Source organism: Mesoplodon mirus, assembly GCF_964341445.2.
Source record: "Mesoplodon mirus genome assembly, chromosome: 9".
Lineage (NCBI taxonomy): Eukaryota > Metazoa > Chordata > Mammalia > Artiodactyla > Ziphiidae > Mesoplodon > Mesoplodon mirus.
The window spans coordinates 108,363,870-108,381,651 of NC_138985.1; the positions used below are offsets into that span (position 1 = coordinate 108,363,870).

General features: G+C 39.8%; 1 protein-coding gene across 7 annotated transcripts in view; it reads right to left on the minus strand.

The window, feature by feature from the left end:
* Positions 1-17,782, minus strand: part of EZH2 (enhancer of zeste 2 polycomb repressive complex 2 subunit) — a 63,070-nt gene that overhangs the window by 26,440 nt on the left and 18,848 nt on the right. For 2 of the 7 annotated variants that reach the window (XM_082631988.1, XM_082631986.1), the window contains 3 exons: positions 12,107-12,230; positions 11,389-11,517; positions 36-152 (listed from right to left, as the gene is read on the minus strand). In XM_082631988.1, coding sequence (XP_082488114.1) covers positions 36-152; positions 11,389-11,517; positions 12,107-12,223 — 363 coding nt within the window. In that variant the 5' untranslated portion in view covers positions 12,224-12,230. Of the gene's footprint in view, positions 1-35; positions 153-3,524; positions 3,704-4,184; positions 4,249-11,388; positions 11,518-12,106; positions 12,231-17,782 lie in introns of those variants that run through there. The other 5 variants (XM_082631989.1, XM_082631985.1, XM_082631991.1 and 2 more) reach the window with 4 other exon arrangements.

The following is a 17,782-nucleotide window of genomic DNA, read 5'->3' on the forward strand; positions in this document are numbered from 1 at the left end:
AGTGATTACCAAATAAGAAGACATTATTTACATACCATGAAATTCTGCTGTAGAGGAGACCAAGAATACATTATGGGTACTGAAGCAACTGCATTCAGGGTCTTTAACGGGATGACTTGTGTTGGAAAATCCAAGTCACTGGTCACCGAACACTAGAACAGAAAAAATAAAACTGACTCGTAAGAATAAAAGGACAACCTGAAGCTGTAGGCATCATATTATATAAAGAGATGCTGCCTACTTACAGCATTTTGAAAAAGAAATTTCTTTACTGAGACGGTAAGTTCATAAAAACCAAAAAGGATTCTCTCTTCTCTTTTACTTAGTGATAGAAAAAGCTTCAGATTTTGCAAATTTTCAAAACCTTCCAACCCTTTCCATACTTACCAGTATCAATAAGAATCAAATATTATATTAGGTTGGCCTGAGATTAACTGCTCCTTGCTTTCACTATAAATTTTCTACCTCACTGCTTAATTTCATTTACATCTCATCCACATGGAATAATAATAATATATATATATATATATACATATATATATACCAAATATGCCACTGAAATCTTACTTAATAAGAATATAGAAACTTGTTAGGTTAACCTTTCTTACCTTTACCTCCCCTTTTTAAAAACCCAAGTGTCATTTGCTGATATTATCAGATGATACACAAATATTAAAGGTAATAGACCTGAATTTCAATCACAACGAAATGGATTCAAATCAATTCTGCAGAAGTGTAATCTCTAAATTATTAACAATAATAGCTAATGTTATTAAGCACTTTCTATGTGCTAGGCACTATTTTAAACACATGTCTTATATTTAGTCCTCATAACAGCGCTGTATGATGGGGACTATTCTTAGCGCTCATTTTACAGGTGAGAAAACTAAGATAGAGAAAGGATACGTAACTGGCCCAAAGTCATACACTGTTAGGGCTAGAATTTAAACCCAGAAAGTCTGACTCTGGAGCCCCTGCTCTTACCCACTACACATATTGTCACGATACCACATTTCTATACATTTCTAATACCGGTTAAGTAAATATATTTCCCTGAAATACCATATTTCATCCAATCTACGATGACATCAATTTCAAAGCACACCATTATCTTCTGTATCATTAAGAAAATAATGTTGCCAATTAAACTATAACACAATGCTTTCTTATCATAGTGATTCTAAGATTCATGCCAGTTTCAGATGTTAGAATGTTAAAAAGTTTGCATCTTTGACTTGATGAAATACGGTAAAGATCTGTGCCCAAATACCACAGCACTTTCCATCCTGTTTAGGAATCCAGCTTTTCTTAAAAGAGTACCATTACCCAATTATCAGGTCTCCAGAGCCTTCTCAAAAATACCCTGGACATATAATCCATGAAAATAGAGCAAAAAGAAGTAGAATTGAGGTAGTAAAATGAAACCAAAAAAGTCATGTCTATACAACACACGTAATTATTAAATGTTTCATTTTTATTTAAGAGGACTTAAAAATCGCAGGTCTAGATTTGGTGAAATCAGAGTGGAAGTCTGGCATCCAGGCCCACCTGGTCCTCAGCACTTCCTCAGGCCAGGGGGATACTCTTCCAACAGTCACAGTCACCGCAGCACAAAAATAGTTCCTTCCTCAGTGGAAGTGAAGGTTTAAAGATAGAGTAGTTAGGAAGAACTGTGACAGTGATTAATCCATTAATTTGCTTTCCAAAAGGGCAAAGATTAAAGATAATACTAGAAAGCTCATAGCTCAAGTAAATAAGAAGGTGTGAACAGTTTACTAAAACTCCAGAACCCGCAATCTTTCCCTGTTTCCTTCTTTGGCCTCTGATGCAATTCCTCATCCATCCGTCCAATAATAACAGCAGTTAACATTTATTGAGCACGTACTATGTTGCAGGCACTGTGCTAAGTGCTTTCTATACATTTTCTTAACCACTTCTCCTCTTAGCCTTTGGCATCACGATTTCACAAAATGAGGAGGAGACTGAGGTTCAGAGAGGTTAAATAACTTGCCTAGTCAGAAAGGGAGTGAATTACCAAGCCAGGATGGAAGCCTAAGTCTGATTCCAACACCCACAAGCTCCATGCCCATGCTCTAGTTCTCACCCTGAGATGCCCGTGCAGTGGGTGCTGTGCAAGAGAGACACCCAACAGTGTCACAGGGCATCTCCTCCCCCAGCATCTGCCTCTTGTCCTATTCCTACCACGTCTTCATTCCTTCTTCTTAAGTTACTTAACCAGGTCACTCTGGGGCAAGGCGTGGTTATAACTACGGAATAAAGTGCTATACACTACCCAGTGATTTTAAGTACAAAATAATTTCATTTCTTGCAAAACAATTAAATTGGGGGTTTTGATTTTTGTTTTACACATGGTGGAAGTAAATTAATTCTGCGATTTTAATTCTGAAGACTGGCCCCCTTTAAAGCCTGGGGGACGAGGGGGAGCGGCTGCTTCTCCAACTCTGACTTATTCACCTGCTCTAGTATCTACCTCCAAGGTCCCGCGTACGGGAGGACTGCTGGACACCCTGTTCAACGACCAGACAGGAGGGACGCTGGCTCCGCTCCACCTGTTCGCTCTAGTGACAGAGAAGATGCTCTGAGTCCACTGAACGAGGTCGGCTGACTCTTCCGTTAACAGAAAGAACTTAGAGAAGCACAGAAAATAAGACAGCAAAGGCTGCAGCGCTAAGTCCCATCTCCAGCCCCACACCTGCCACACCCCCATGACCCATCACCTCAATTCTGAGTCATAAACGTGTCACCAAGGGGCTGGAAATAAGCTCTCAAAGCGGCTGTGGCAGAGTGTGGTTGTACCTCTGTCTCGCAACAATACTCAGCACAGTGTCTCAAAAAAGAGTAGGCACTCAAAAAATGTTTCTGGAATGAACCGACTGCGTTTGCTGATGTTTCCCTAATGGAGACTTCGACTTCAATTTCTTTTTAAAGCTAAGAGAACACCTATTTAGCAAACTGAAGGTCTATACCCACCTCATTATCTATGTAGTATCTCTAGAAACCTACCCCATTCTTTAACTATTAACCTTAACTAATAACCATATCCCTTTCATTTATGAAATAATATTCAAATGCAAAAGCATTTGTTGGTAAAACAAGTTTGGGAATTCTTATTTATTGACTTACAGGAAAATTACTCAAAAATCCCAGTTACTTACCAGTAACTTTTTTTCTTTGAAAATGTATCATCCTTGACACTTTATATTATTGTCTCATATCACTCAGAGCACTGAATAGGATTTTGACCTCATGGGTCTCCACAGCATTTTACCTGATCAGAGTCATATGTCTTGGACTCAGGAACTCAGTAGGAGACCAATATCAACAAATTAAATTCTCTAATTCTAGTTCCAACTTGAGGATCACACAAGGAAGCTGCTGTAGGTAATCCATCATTGATGGTAAAGAAAGAAAACAACTATATTAGTTACCAAGGATGCTACATTTTCAGAGAAACACAGCTTACTGGTAAGTAACCAGGTTCCTCTGAGGATGGATAGACTTACATCAACCAGCTGGTACAATAGGCGACTGTGTGGCTGGACCACTGGGAGCTGGAGAGGGAAGTCAAGCCAAAAATAGTAGTTGTAGGAGTACACAACCCAACTGAGACTCTTGGCAGAAGGCTGGTTCCAAGTAAAAACTGTGTTATGGAAAATCGTAGAGGGAAGAGCAGGTGAATGGCCTGCAGGGAAGGGAAAGAAATTAACACACCCTACTATGTGCCAAGCACTGTGCTAGAGACTTTACCAAAGTTAACTTCTTTAAAATTCACCACTACCCTAGGAGGTAGGTATGACTCCCCATCTTACAGTGGGACATCCCAAAGGGCAACAGTCATAGCCATCCAGTCTCTCAACAATCTTTAACATTAGAAGGGTTAAGTCCGACTTCCATATAGTAGGGGGGAAAATACACTCAGTTAGCCAAGTTAAAAATATTCTTGGATCCTGGTTGGTCCATTTAATTCAAGCCAGAGACACAATGAACTGGTGATGTTGTCTAATATCCTTTAGCTTTTCCGAGTAAAAACAATAAGGAACTGTCTCACATCTAAGGTGTATGAAAGAAAGCATCAGCTGCCACCCAACTCTAGGGAAAAGCTGAGGATGATTTCTGAAACTACCCATATTCTTCAAGACTTGAGTAGAGAAAAGATGACACACCAAGTTTTAAACTAGCTAGGCGTTCCGGTGAAAATGACAGCGTACATAACTTAATTGCAGACTGCTTTTATGTGAAGTAAGTACTAAAGAAAAAACTGGAATGAGGTAAGTATCAGGTCTGGGTCAAGAAAAGCTCATAGTGGAAGTGAGTTCCTAACAAGGTTTACAAGGATGATTAGGAGAAGGGTGGTTACAGGAGAGGGTCAGAAATGAAACATCCTCATCAGATTGTGACACAGGCACATTTAATTAAAGCAGCTAATCAAGGGCGCTGGAGCTAAGGAATACAAGAGTGGTTCACGCCAGACTGTAAATTATTTTCATTTCTGCTGCTGGATATGTATGTTGCAGAGCTGTCCAGACTGGGGGGAACCTCCACCAGCAACACGAGGCTCCTGCCCTGAGCTCACTTAAGAACAACAGGAAGATGCCACCCTATAAGCATCAGTCTGGCACTTCTTCCAGGGCGGGGCGGGGGGGCATATACAGCATTTCACAAAGAACAGGTAACATGTGAAGTACAATTTCAGGAAGTTTGGACCCTTAAAGCTCTTCCCTGCATCCTAGCTTCAGAAGCCCGAGCCCGAGTAAAGAGGTCATAAATCTATAAACCTAGTTAATATAGTAACTATTAAAAACCCAGTGCAGTCTGGGTCTGAAGGGGGCTGTTAGGGTAAATCATCTCCTCATAATCTGCAGTTTTGCTAAAATACCGGAGATCAGAAACAGAACAATAGTCACAGGACATAAGTTGGTAAAACTACAAAAACACCCAACACATCATGTAAAGCACGTAACCAGAGCCACGTTTGTCCATGACATGCAAACTCAAGAACCTAATTCAGTAACAGTCCTGCGAGTGGCAAATAAGACCATTTCTATCATTGAAAAAAAAGTAAACAAAAACTAAGAAACAGAACAAAGAATAAAGTCATGGTTTCCATCAGCTGTGGCAGCACAGCCGTCGTGAAGCCTCGCTCCTGTGAGTGGACGTGGGGCTGAACGCCACAGAGCAGCAGAGCCATTGGCTAAGGTAAAAAGGCAGGACAGCCACCGGACCGTAGTCTCAGAAGTGCAAAGCCCTTGCTCAGGTGCTAAACCTGCTCCGTGACCACCAATCAGACAGGCCAATTCTGCTGATCTTTGCAAAACAGATTTATAACCGCTCCCCAATTGCTCACGGATTGATCATTTAGTGAATCGGGCTGAAACAACAAAGCCAAATAGAAAAAAAACTTGAAAACAAAATTCCCCACTCACTCTTTACACCAAAGGAAATTCCGAATAGGTTAAATGATGTTCAAATATAAAACTGAAAACTAGAAGGAAAGATGGATAATTTATAATCTTGAAGTGGAGAAAGGCTTTGTAAGCCTTAAAGAAACACAGAAATCAAAAGAAGAAATTCTAATTTGACTACATAAACATTTAAAACTTCTGTATAACCAAAACATACCAGAAATAACATGAAAATGGGGGGGGGGGAATCTGCAGAACAGATGATTAAAAACTAGTATTTATAATATACAAAAAGTCCTTAAAAATCATAAGAAGTCCAACCCAATTTTAAAAGACCCAAGACCATAACAGCCAACTCATAAAAGAAATATAAACAAACAATAGGTACTTAAAATTAACTTCACTGATTAACGAAAGGAGAGCAAATTACAATAAGGTTTTACCTGTCACCCTGACAAAGATTAACATTTTATGTTGGGAATACAGATAAACAGACACCACTATAAACAGTTGGTGAGAGTGTAAATGTAAACCTTTTGGGGGCAATCTGGTAATAGCTATTAAAAATTTAAATATGCATATTCTCTTGACCTAGTAATACTGTTTCTAGAAACTTTTCCTACAAAACTACTCAAAAGATGCAAAGATGTGTATGAAGGATATTCACTGAAATGCTAACTGCAAAAGGAAAAACTAAAAACCTAAATGTTCATCAATTATGAATAGGGCAATTAATTATGGTAAATCCACAGGACCAAGCACTGTGCATTGCTGAAGATACTGAAGACCTGGACAGATGTAAAGCGATGGCCCCAAAAGGCCGGCATGTTTTATCTGGGAATAACTTTTTAAAATAAAAAATATATTATCATTATAATTAACATGTTATAGAAAAAGAAATCTGAGAGAATAAAAGTCACAGGGCTTGGACGACAGGGCCTTTTGCTCCTGTTTCATACATTTCTGTTTTATTTGAATTTTTACAGTTAATATTTTACAATGACCTTTTAATTGAAGAAAAAGATAAAAAACAAAAGTTTCATTAACCCAACAGATATTCACAGTAGCTAGTATTAAAAGTGCCTCATCAGTTGCCAAGGTAGCTCATGAAATCTGCCCAACCCTCTCAAAATGGTACTCAAATAATATTCTTTTACAAAATCTAGTAAGAGAAGATAAAACAGAATCCTAAGCAGTGGATTTAAGTCCATCCAAATTATCAAGCTAAATTGTGATAGTAGTTCTAGGTCTAATAAAATTTTCTTATTTCTTCAGAGCAATGAACAATTTTTAACATTGCAGACTAGATAAGCATTTCTCTGGGTTTTGGTTCATTCTGTTTGTTTTCAAAACAGCTGTCAAAATTTGGTTTTGCATTTTGAGGACAGACTTGATCTTTGAAATGGTCAATTTAACAATAAATTTTAAAACACAAACTGTATACACAGTGTTCTTGGAGAAAAACAGCAAATTAAACACAACTTCTGGTTTATTTAGTAGTACAAAATAAACATTTGACATTTTTGAAAAGTTCACTTTTTAAACTTAAGATATATAATCTTAAATTTAAAATATGAATTCAAACATCATAAGTGTATGATATATCTTTAATATATGATAATAACATATAAACTCAAACAACAGAAGTGATCTTTCTTTTTTTTAAATGGCCTTTTTGGAAAAGCATAAAATGCTTATATTAGCTTCCTTTCAAAAGCAAAGGAACACCTCCTTATGGTCATTTAAGTAATATTCCATCTATTTCAGCCGAAAGAAAGCCAGAAAGGAAGCAAAGGCTACCGTGATTTGAAAAAGTGACCCGGGCAGGAAGGACTGGCAGAGTTAACACAAGATTCAACCAACAGATGGTTAAGAGGGACAAAGAGCAGCAGAAAGCAACTAAGGAACCAGTTTCTTGAGGAACCAAGAAAAGGATGGATGTGTTCAGACTGAGAGTAAAGACACACACTTGGGAGAACCACTCATCTATATCTAAGACATGAGAAAAATGACCCAGCTCCCTGCCACATCTGCTCAAATGCTGGGCAGGACACATTGGTCCTATAGTCCTGAAATTCACAAAGGAAAGAAAGCATGTTACTGTGTTGAAAGTTGGGAGTATATTTAAGTAAAGAGCACTACACATTGGGTACACCGGCATGTTATTTTTTCTTTGTGTATAGTAACTAAATTTCTGTTTACAATTAACTGAGGAAAGTGCATTACCACGTCAATAAATAATGCAATCAAGTGTTTACAGGTAAACAAGACAATGTTTTTCTTCTCCTTCAACAAAAATAAGCCCAAATTGCAAACTTACGAAAGAACTTACACATTCTGCGTCATGAAAGAAGCCTCCCCCCACGAAAAAAATTCATTTGCAAACATCAAATGATAGGTGATGAACTTAAAATTTTAAGATATCAATAGGAAGAGCAAACCTGTATGTACTGAAAAGTCCAAAAGACTTAATTCTTCATGAATATGAGGACTAGGAGGTCCTTCTGATGCTGCTTGTTGTATGCTAAACATTCTGAAGAAGCCCCACTTTTCTTACTCTTTTCATTAGTAAACAAGACACAGAATTCTTACAAGAACATTACATTCTCCTGGGAATCTAAAAATGCATATTGGCAGGATATTTTTAAATTATTAAACCAATCATACCACTTGCCCAGAAGACAGACATCATTTGAGCAAGGCTCCCTTTCAGAGTCATAATACATACAAGTAATAAAAATCTTGATATGAAGAAATCAATGAAAGGGGAAAGTGCCTTGTTGTTTTCAGCAAGAAATGGAAAATGTACAAAAAGAAATGCACTAGTAAGAACTACAAGAGTAACTCCTAAACCAGCTTCTTCATCAGAACTGGAAAAACAGACACATTAAAGAACATGATTACCAATGTGCAGACTTACAGAAGATAAAGTTCTTTACTGACTGATGAGACAAAGTAATGAATGTCACCTAGAAATAATTTTCTGACAAACAGCCACATATTATGGCAATACAGCGTACATCCCTTGGCCTGTATGTATCATTTCATGACATTTTTAAGCTGAATGCTCCTTAAAAAGATAAACTGAAGAGCAAAGGAAATATATGTAACATATATTACAGTCACTGTCTTCAAGAAGTCAGAAGTATTTTTAAAAAGAGAAAATAGACACATACTCTGTATTGAGATCCTATGGGCAACATGGCTTAGGTTCTGTAACTTCAACACCAAAAAATAAGTACCCACAAGTCTCCTAAAAGCATGCATTAAGGAAACAACAGGCTAAAGATGTGGTCTCCAGGTCGACTGCAGGGCTCCTTGATCTCAAGTCAGAATCTACAGCAGTCACTTCATTAGATCAGAAAGTAAACTTGTCAGACTTTCTTTACTAAAATAACCTAGATGAAATTGGCCCTTTTAAAACTGAGCTTATCCCCTTCTACAAGTACAGAAGGGAATAAAGTAGAAGACTTGAGTGAATGACTGAAAATTGTCATTGAATCGTCGTCATGCTCAAAGGCTTTAAACTGAAGACAGCACTTATAAAGGATCAGCTTATAAAAATAAGGACTTAATTAAAACAATGTTACAACAGCACTTCCAGATGTTGAAAGCCATGGACTTGCTAGGTGTTTGGGTCAACGGTGCAGTCCCCAATTCTGCCAAGCCTGCAAGCCTATTACTAGGAAAGTCGTTGCAAAACAGGCTAACTTATTTATCCTCCTGCTTCTGACCTAGCTGACTCCAACTTTTAAAGCATGTAAAAGAAACTGATATATTGCTGGAAATGCTCAAACTGAAGAAAAAGTAACAGGGATATAGTCTCATCTGAAAAGTAAGGAGACTAGACAGAGATCATTAAAGTCCTTTCCAGCCCTAAAATTCTATTATCTATTGTGATAACACCAAAAAGCTTATCAGCTTCCAAAAGTCAGTGATGATGGTTTAAAAGGGGCCAGGGGCTCGGAGGAGTAGAAGTCGAATCACTTCAAGCAGACTCAGTAATTAAGAGCGGCTCAGAAACAAACGTGCTTTGACCCGAGTTCCATGCAACAAAACCTGAATTCCTGAGGCTAGGGGTTACTTTCCTCCTTTTCCCCTCCTGTTTTGTGAAAATGTTTTTTCTCAACCTGCATGGGGTCCTAAGTTTAGAAAAACACTTGTTTCATTAAAATGCTAATTTCTTCTTACAATTTCTCTCATGAACTCAATAAAAAGTTAGGTATCTTTACACTCAGTGACTTTTAGCTCCACTTGACAAAATTAAAAGCAAAATTCAATTAGTAAATACTCATTTGAATCAACTGTACTCTTAAATTTAACACCAAAAATTGTATCACGAGCAATTCCGACTGTACATAAATAATGAACTTTAATAATTTCTTAATGTGTCTGAGCTAAGTGTACTCTTCCAGGCCCACATCAGATCATTAGAGCAAGGAAACTGACTTTAGTTCTTCTAAGGCTCAGTTTCCTCACCTGGGAATAAAAAAGTGGTGATACAACCATCACGAAGACAAAATGAGGTACAGTAGTACCTAGTGCAGTGCCAGAAATCATTATTGATGTTAACTTTTATTATAAATGTAGGCTGGGCTTTCAACAGCATTTTGACATTTGTAATGGGTGGCAAAATTAAGTATTCCATGTGTTCCTACTTTATTTCTCCAAATTTCTAAAATGTATCCCTCTGGAGAGAAAAAAACGAGGTTTCTTTTTCCTTCACTTCAAAATTTCCAAAAGGTCACTTTCAAAAGAATTAGAGGCTCCATCCTGATCCCTTTTGAGAACATTCTGACTGGCATAGAAAAGAATCCCTTTCACCCTTAGTATATTAATTAGTCATTTACCTCTAATGTGTAGGTCCTGACCTGTTGCCGATGACTAGAAGGTGTTAATAACACATAATACATATTTATACAACTGCAAGTCAGAGCTTAAAGAGCTGTCAACTGACAAAATGCATAAATAACTAAGAGTAATCCCAAGCCATATGTGTCACCATCAAGACCACAACACCATCACTGAAATCACCACTAAGACCGTGTCTGTAGCACAGACTGAGCTACCATAAAAGCACTGACCAGTCTCTGAAGCCAGTGTATCACACAATCTCAGCAGGTCTCATAAGACAGCAAACTAGTGCTTGATTATTACAATATCATATAAAAAATGACTGCTCATTGAAAACATTATTTTAGAACAAATTCCACTGTTTAGATGCCTTCCATGTTTAGACACCCAGGTCAACAATCATCTACTACACAGTATAATCTAAATTTCAGATCACTTTCTTCCCTCTTTTTGCGTCCATGCCCATTCAAATAGCATTCCATATCATATGCCATGTCTTCCTGCATAAAACAGGTACTTAAACAGAAACGCTTTAACCAGAATCCTACTGATTGGTTCTATACTGTGTAAGTTTCTGCCATTTTCTTTTCATCTTGCTGCCACTATGTTTTAATGTGTTATCTCATTATAAAATCTACCATAGATTTATTGCCTTCCTTTGAAAACAGTAATTTTCTACCTCGTTCGTTCAAAAAAAATCTATTAAAAAAGGAAATTCTGACCTCTCAACCCCAAATTTAAAAATTCTTATAGAGAGAGCCTTAGAATTTGGACAAAATCTATAAGAAGCTTGTTTACTCCATGAGTATGGATGAAAAAGAACCATTTCTTACAGCACGGCTAATTCATATGAAGGGGGAGGAAAAAAGACAGCTGTGCATCAGAAAGCCTTGCTCTAACTTGTGATCTGATGAGGACATTCGGGAGTAGTTAAAGTTCTTTTTTAATGAACAGCCTTAAAAACATCTAGGAATCAGTTGCACATTAAAGAGAAATAACAATAAAACAAGGGACATCCGAGGTCAACGGCCTCCTCTCGATAACCAACCAACATTCCAAAAGCAAAAACCAAAATGCACTGATAATTCATACAGTGCGTGAGTTCACCAACCTCCCTGGTCCCGCGCAATGAGCTCACAGAAGTCAGGATGTGCACAGGCTGGATCCTTCGCTGTTTCCATTCTTGGTTTAAGATTTCTGTTCTTTCCAAAATTTTCTGACGATTGGAACTAAACATACTCTTTAAAAAAACGAAGGAGAGGAGAAAAGAAATTGTTCATTGTTAGAAAATTTGTAACATCTCTAATGAAGGTTAAAATTGAGTGATTCCTCAAAAGTATCAGGGACCTTCCTTCAAAAGCACATGGATTTTACACTAAACTGTGGTTTCCCACGTTCAAATAATACAAAAACACCACATCTATTATTTTACTGAGAGTAGAAGGGGAATAGGAAATTATTTCCATCCTTTCTTTGTTAACTCTGTATATATCTATATTTTTTTTAAATCACAATGACTTTAGGAACACAGTACCATGAAACACATTCCTTTGTATTTGGGTCCTGGGTCTCCACATGCAGTACAAAGCTACACTGAAAAGATGGTGATTTCCAAGTAGACTGAATAACCATTAGATTAAAATCTTTTCACTTCACTAATGTGCATGGTACGATTTTTATGTTAATTAAGACAGACCAAGGACCTTAACTTCCAAGTTTTCATTTATCTTACAGTAAATAAGACCATTTACCCTTTCAAATTAAAACTTATCTTTAGGGGATAAACCATCCTTAACTGTACCCGCATTTTCACAGAAGACGGAGGATACCTTGACTTCGTCAGCTCGCCTGAACCTCTTGAGCTGCCGCAGGCGCATGTACTCTGACTTTACACGCTTCCGCCAACACACTGGTCCCTTCTCAGATTTCTTCCCAGTCTGGCCCATGATTATTCTAAAAGCAATGGTTTCATATTAAAATCACTAATCTAACCAGCCTGAATATGACCACTTGTGTTTTAATCCCCAGCAAACTAACAATCAACAAAAGAAATGACACATCATTACACTGTTGATATTTGCAAGAAGGGTCCTCATTTGTTCTGCATGGTGAAGTCCTTAAAAACATTTCATTCCAAGTATAAATTTTTATTTAATACAACTTTTTTTTTTTTTTTTTTTTTTTTTTTTTTTTTTTTTTTTTTTTTTTTTTTTGCGGTATGCGGGCCTCTCACTGTTGTGGCCTCCCCCGTTGCGGAGCACAGGCTCCGGATGCGCAGGCCCAGCGGCCATGGCTCACGGGCCCAGCCGCTCCGCGGCATATGGGATCCTCCCAGACTGGGGCACGAACCCGTATCCCCTGCATCGGCAGGCGGACTCTCAACCACTGCGCCACCAGGGAGGCCCTTAATACAACTTTTAAAAGACATTTGTATTTACAAAGATACTCCACTCCTAAACTGCAGTCATCCTACAGAAATGTGACCCATTATAGGAGTTAAGTATATACAGTAACGAGCTGTGAGATCCACACTTGTGGAGTGAAAACAAATGTAGACACATATTCTAAGTTTTTCATCATTAAATCAGTTGCTACAGGCATAAATGACTGAAAAAGATAAATCTGAAAAAGAAGTAAAATCTACATACGGCACCAAAGGTAGAAAATATACAGTACAATATGTGATAACTGTACAAATTAAAGTATTCCTCCCACACGCACTTTCAACCATGCTTCTCACCTTCAACACTGGGATGAAAGTCTGTGTTTCTGCCTCGTGCCACCTTTCCTGCCATGGGGGCTCCTCTGCTAGCCAGAGGAGAAGGAAGGCAGGGACCCCTCCCGCCCCATCTGTGGTTGCAGAGGCTCTGGAAGCAGGTTATGTGCAACGTGGGCTCGGCCTGTAGTCCACTGGGTGTCCAATTCACACCACAGAGTCTAAACGGGTGTCCTCTTCCAGAACATTTGTTCATCAAAGTGTTAAAATTGTACTTGTATCTTCAAAAGATTAGAAGGACATTCCTCTATCGGATGGTGCAAAGGTGCCACATTAGGGATTTGTGCTTTAATTTATCTAAGCGCAATGCAAAGTCATAGAGTGTTTTAAGTAAAGGGGCAGGGGGAAGATTTACACGCTGGAAAGCCCAGCTGACTGCAGTGCCACGGCAGGAGAGGCTGGAAGAGAGTAAAAGGCAAAGGTGAGGCCAGGTGAGACTGGAAGGCGGGGCTGTCCCTAGACAAGAGAGGACACTGGTGATGAGAGAAAGGAAATGATTTCAAGAGTCACTTGAGAGCAAACATGGCAAGGATTTCAACATGGGGAAGATGGCTTTCTGGCTTGAATAACTGAGTAGGGTTTCATGTACCTGCTTACATACAGCCCTCGGGCACAGAGAAAATTGCCTAAGGAGAGGAATTAGAGAAACAAAAGGAACCCAGAGGTCAGTGGGAACTTTCTGTAGGAATATTCCACCACCAAACCACGAAAGAGAACACAAATGGTGGATTATTCAAGCTGAGAGAGCGGCAAAGAAAGCACGTAATTAATGACTAGTAAGAATCAGGCAATGAATATACAAAGATGAATGAAACGCAGAACTTGCCCTTGCGGCGCTTATAACCAACCTCAGAAGGCCTAAAAGAACGGACTTTACAACATGAGATAAATATGCAAAAGTACTGGGGCTGAGGGTGGGGGACGCAAGTAAGGAGCTGCAGAAGGATGGCAGCAAAGCGACCACTCAACCTTAAAAGTTGAGTCGGGTTTCAAAAGGCAAAGAAAGAGAGAACGGAAGGGGCTCAGGTAAGAGCAGGAGCCAGCTGGGTTCGGGGCTGTAAGGGCGGAGAGGGGCCGCCAGCAGACCCTGCAAACAAAGGTGGACCCCAAATTAGGTAAAGGGCCCAAATTACAAGAATTGAGGGAATGAGGAGAATGAAGAGATTTCAGAACTTAAGATAAAGACAGCTGAATGAGATCACAGAGATAGGACTGAGTCCCATAAAAGCTTCAAAGTGCGACCTTGCCTGGGGTGCTGAGTGGAACAAGGATGACAGCCCTCAGCGCTGAGAAGACTAAACCCCACAGCCGATCCCAGCTTGGCAGAAACACAGAAAGTGGGGAAGAAGTTAGGAAGACGGTGAGGCTGGGCAAAAAGACGCCAAAGTTAGGGAGAGGCTGGAGCTTTATTCTAAAAATGACTTTGTGGCAATTTTTTGCTTTCACATCTGCTGGTTAGTTAACAGAAGAGCTCAGGTAATTCTATGCAAATTATTTTCAGACACTTAGCACTTCAAAGGCCTAGCTAGAAAGGAGAGGAATTAGATAAAAAGGGATGATCTGTTGCATTAGCTCAGAAACTCATCACAACTAGTCCCATCTGCTGCTTCCACAAATTCTTGGTCCTGGAAGGCAGCACCACACTATGCCTGATAAAAACCTGCTCTGGGAACACGGCTTCCCTTTTCACTGATGTGCAACACGGGTATCACTACAATGCATTTTTTAAGGTGCATTTTTTTTATGTCGTGGTGAAGAGGTATCATTTCATTAGTTAGCACTTCATGTTTTCCACTGGAATCCTCCGTGTCTAACACGCTGTAATACTTTCTGTGTTTCTACCATTAGTGACAACACCTCTGGAAAAGTATGTCAGGACAAAACCAAAGCTGTTACACTAAACTAACAAGGTGCTCCATCAATGACAAAACACTTCAAAGTTGATTTGGAAGCAACCTCTCCGTACAGGGCACGAAGGGAGAAGGTTCCACGTTTACAAACTTCACAAAGTTCCTCCAAATAAAGAAGTAAGTAAGTGAAGGTTTTAAGCTATAGAACGATCTGGTAAATATACACAATAGAGAGGAAAAGAAAAAAAAGGACAGTGATTCATTTAGGGGAAATTATCAAAATATAAGAATCATGCCCTCTGACTTAGGATAAGAAATGAAAGTGTACAGACTGTTGTTTAAAAGTATAGGGATAGGGCTTCCCTGGTGGCGCAGTGGTTGAGAGCCCGCCTGCTGATGCAGGGGACACGGGTTCGTGCCCCGGTCCGGGAGGATCCCACATGCCGTGGAGCGGCTGGGCCCGTGAACCATGGCCGCTGAGCCTGTGCATCCGGAGCCTGTGCCCCGCAACGGGAGAGGCCACAACAGTGAGAGGCCCGCGTACCGCAAAAAAAAAAAAAAAAAAGTATAGGGATAAACAGGCAGATCCATGAAAAAAATAACAAAATTTAAGGCACCATTAGAAGGATGTTTTACATAAAGCAAACTGCCTCCGACTATCACAGCATTTACAACGTATTAAAGTCACGTTTTCACGTTCTTCACCCCACTTCACCCCCACTGGAAGTTCCTCAGTCTCAAGAACAATGTTTCTCCATTTGTAAAATCGCAGGCTGTGTGCCTGGCAAACAGATTTAAAAACAAACAAAAGGCAGGTCTATTAACATGCGCTGATCATGAGTCGCTGTGCCACAAGGTATGAAAGGAAGGGTGGCCGCTGTGCTGAGTGCGGGAAGGGAGGGGGAGTCACCCCACCACGGAGAAACCCAGGAGATGAGTCTCAGGGGCAGTCAGGACCCTGTGGTCCCACCGCCTTACAAATCAAGAGATCCTGAGCACAAAACCTGGAGCCTCTGGGTCTTCCTTAGGGAAGCTGATATTGCCTGAGAGACCTTATCCAAACAACCGGGATAATACCACCTACCCCACAGCCAGGTGCGAACACCAGACGGCAGGTTCACCCACCTCTCAGGCCCGACGTGCAGGGACTTCAAGCCTTCAAACGTGAGCTCCCCCGCTCCTTCCCACCCTGAAGGCAGACAAATCAGCTCTTCTGACTTATTTCCCACTATCACAGCCCAGTAAGTATTAAGATACAGCTTGGAATACTCGTACATTATTAGCAAAAAGAAACTTTTATTAAAATGACTGGCTACTAAATGGATGGGGATTTGTGAAAAATCCAATTTTTAAATTTCTCACTGAAAAGATCTATTTAGTTTCATAGGTGAAATGGCACAAGTATGATTTTTATCCAGGAAAAAAACAGCTTCTCTTATTCAAAGCAGATTATAGCTCAAGTCTACCTATATACAGTGAAACCAAAACAACAGTTATGCTTTAATTCAAAAGACAAACCAGGTTATGGTGGGGAACCATCCAAACCTTAATACAATGTAGTAAAGCTTTATAGGATCACAAACATATAAATAAAATAAAGGAAAATTACACAGTCCAGAGTCTAATTTATGAATCAACCAAACTCAAATTGTTTTTGCCGCCCTGCATCAGTTCACCTTCTCTGGGAACTTGGCACCCACCCTTCTCTAAGGACTGCCACCTCCATGGAGGGAGCCCGAGGCCCTGGCCCACAGCCCCTGTAAGTGACCAGTGCAGGGATGAATACACAACCAGGTGTGAAAGTCTCAGGAGGTTCCCTGCAAGGTCAAGAATGCTCACCCTTTCCACTTAGGTTTGAACCTGGAAACATGCTGCCTGAAGAATCGCTGGAAGCCAACTGCAACCATGAGAGGAGAGCCTGCAAAGAACAGTCAAGAAGAGAAAAAGAAAAAACACCCAAAGCCAAGAAATGGACTCTAGTCCCATCACTGAGCCCTGACCCGGCGTGCTTTGCCGAACCAGCGCCACAACTGTTCAGTTATGTGAGCCAAGGGATTCCCTCTCTTTTGCTTAAACCAGTTTGGATTAGATTTTCCACCACATGAGACACAGAAGGGGTCTGAGGTATCGTTTTAATATTGAGATCATATACACAACAACGCCTGAGTGAACAGAAGACAGGTTCTCGAGCCCTATTTCCTCATGGTCAACAGCACTGGCTCCACCCCCACGTGGTGAGGAGCTCCGCCCCTGCCCTGGTGACCCCAAGACACACCTCTCTACCTCCAGTGACTGGGCCACACAGCACAGGAATCAGCATTCTTCTCCGTCAAGTCCAACTCTAGTCTACTTGTAAGGGGTCTTTTCTGAAATAAGGTAACATTCCTGCCCCTCCTTACTCAGTTGCCAATGACTGAGGAATTAAAAAAAAAAAAAAAAAAAAAAAAAAGCGCTAGGCATTTTCAGTGCACTTCATGCCCCTCTTTAAAGGTTTTTCATTCCTAAAGGGTCTGCCAAATCCAGGCACTCGCCATCTACTAGTCTTGCTGAGTTCTGCATCTAGTTGTCTGAAGAAAACTAAAAACTCAATTACATGTACTACTTACCCTTCTCAACCAAGTCAATAGCATCAACTTTGACTCTAAACTGAAGACCAGACTAAGGAAGGTAAAATCCAAATTTAACAACATTTAAGTAATAATGATTGCAATATTCTTGATGTCCTTCCCTAACTGAAAATGCCAATTTTGAAAAATCACCAATCTTCAATAGTGCTTTTATATTTAAAATGCTTTGAGGGCAGCTGTTAGTCACATTTACCAATTTCAATTACTTTTTTTTTTTTTTTTTTTTTGCTGTACGCGGTCCTCTCACTGTTG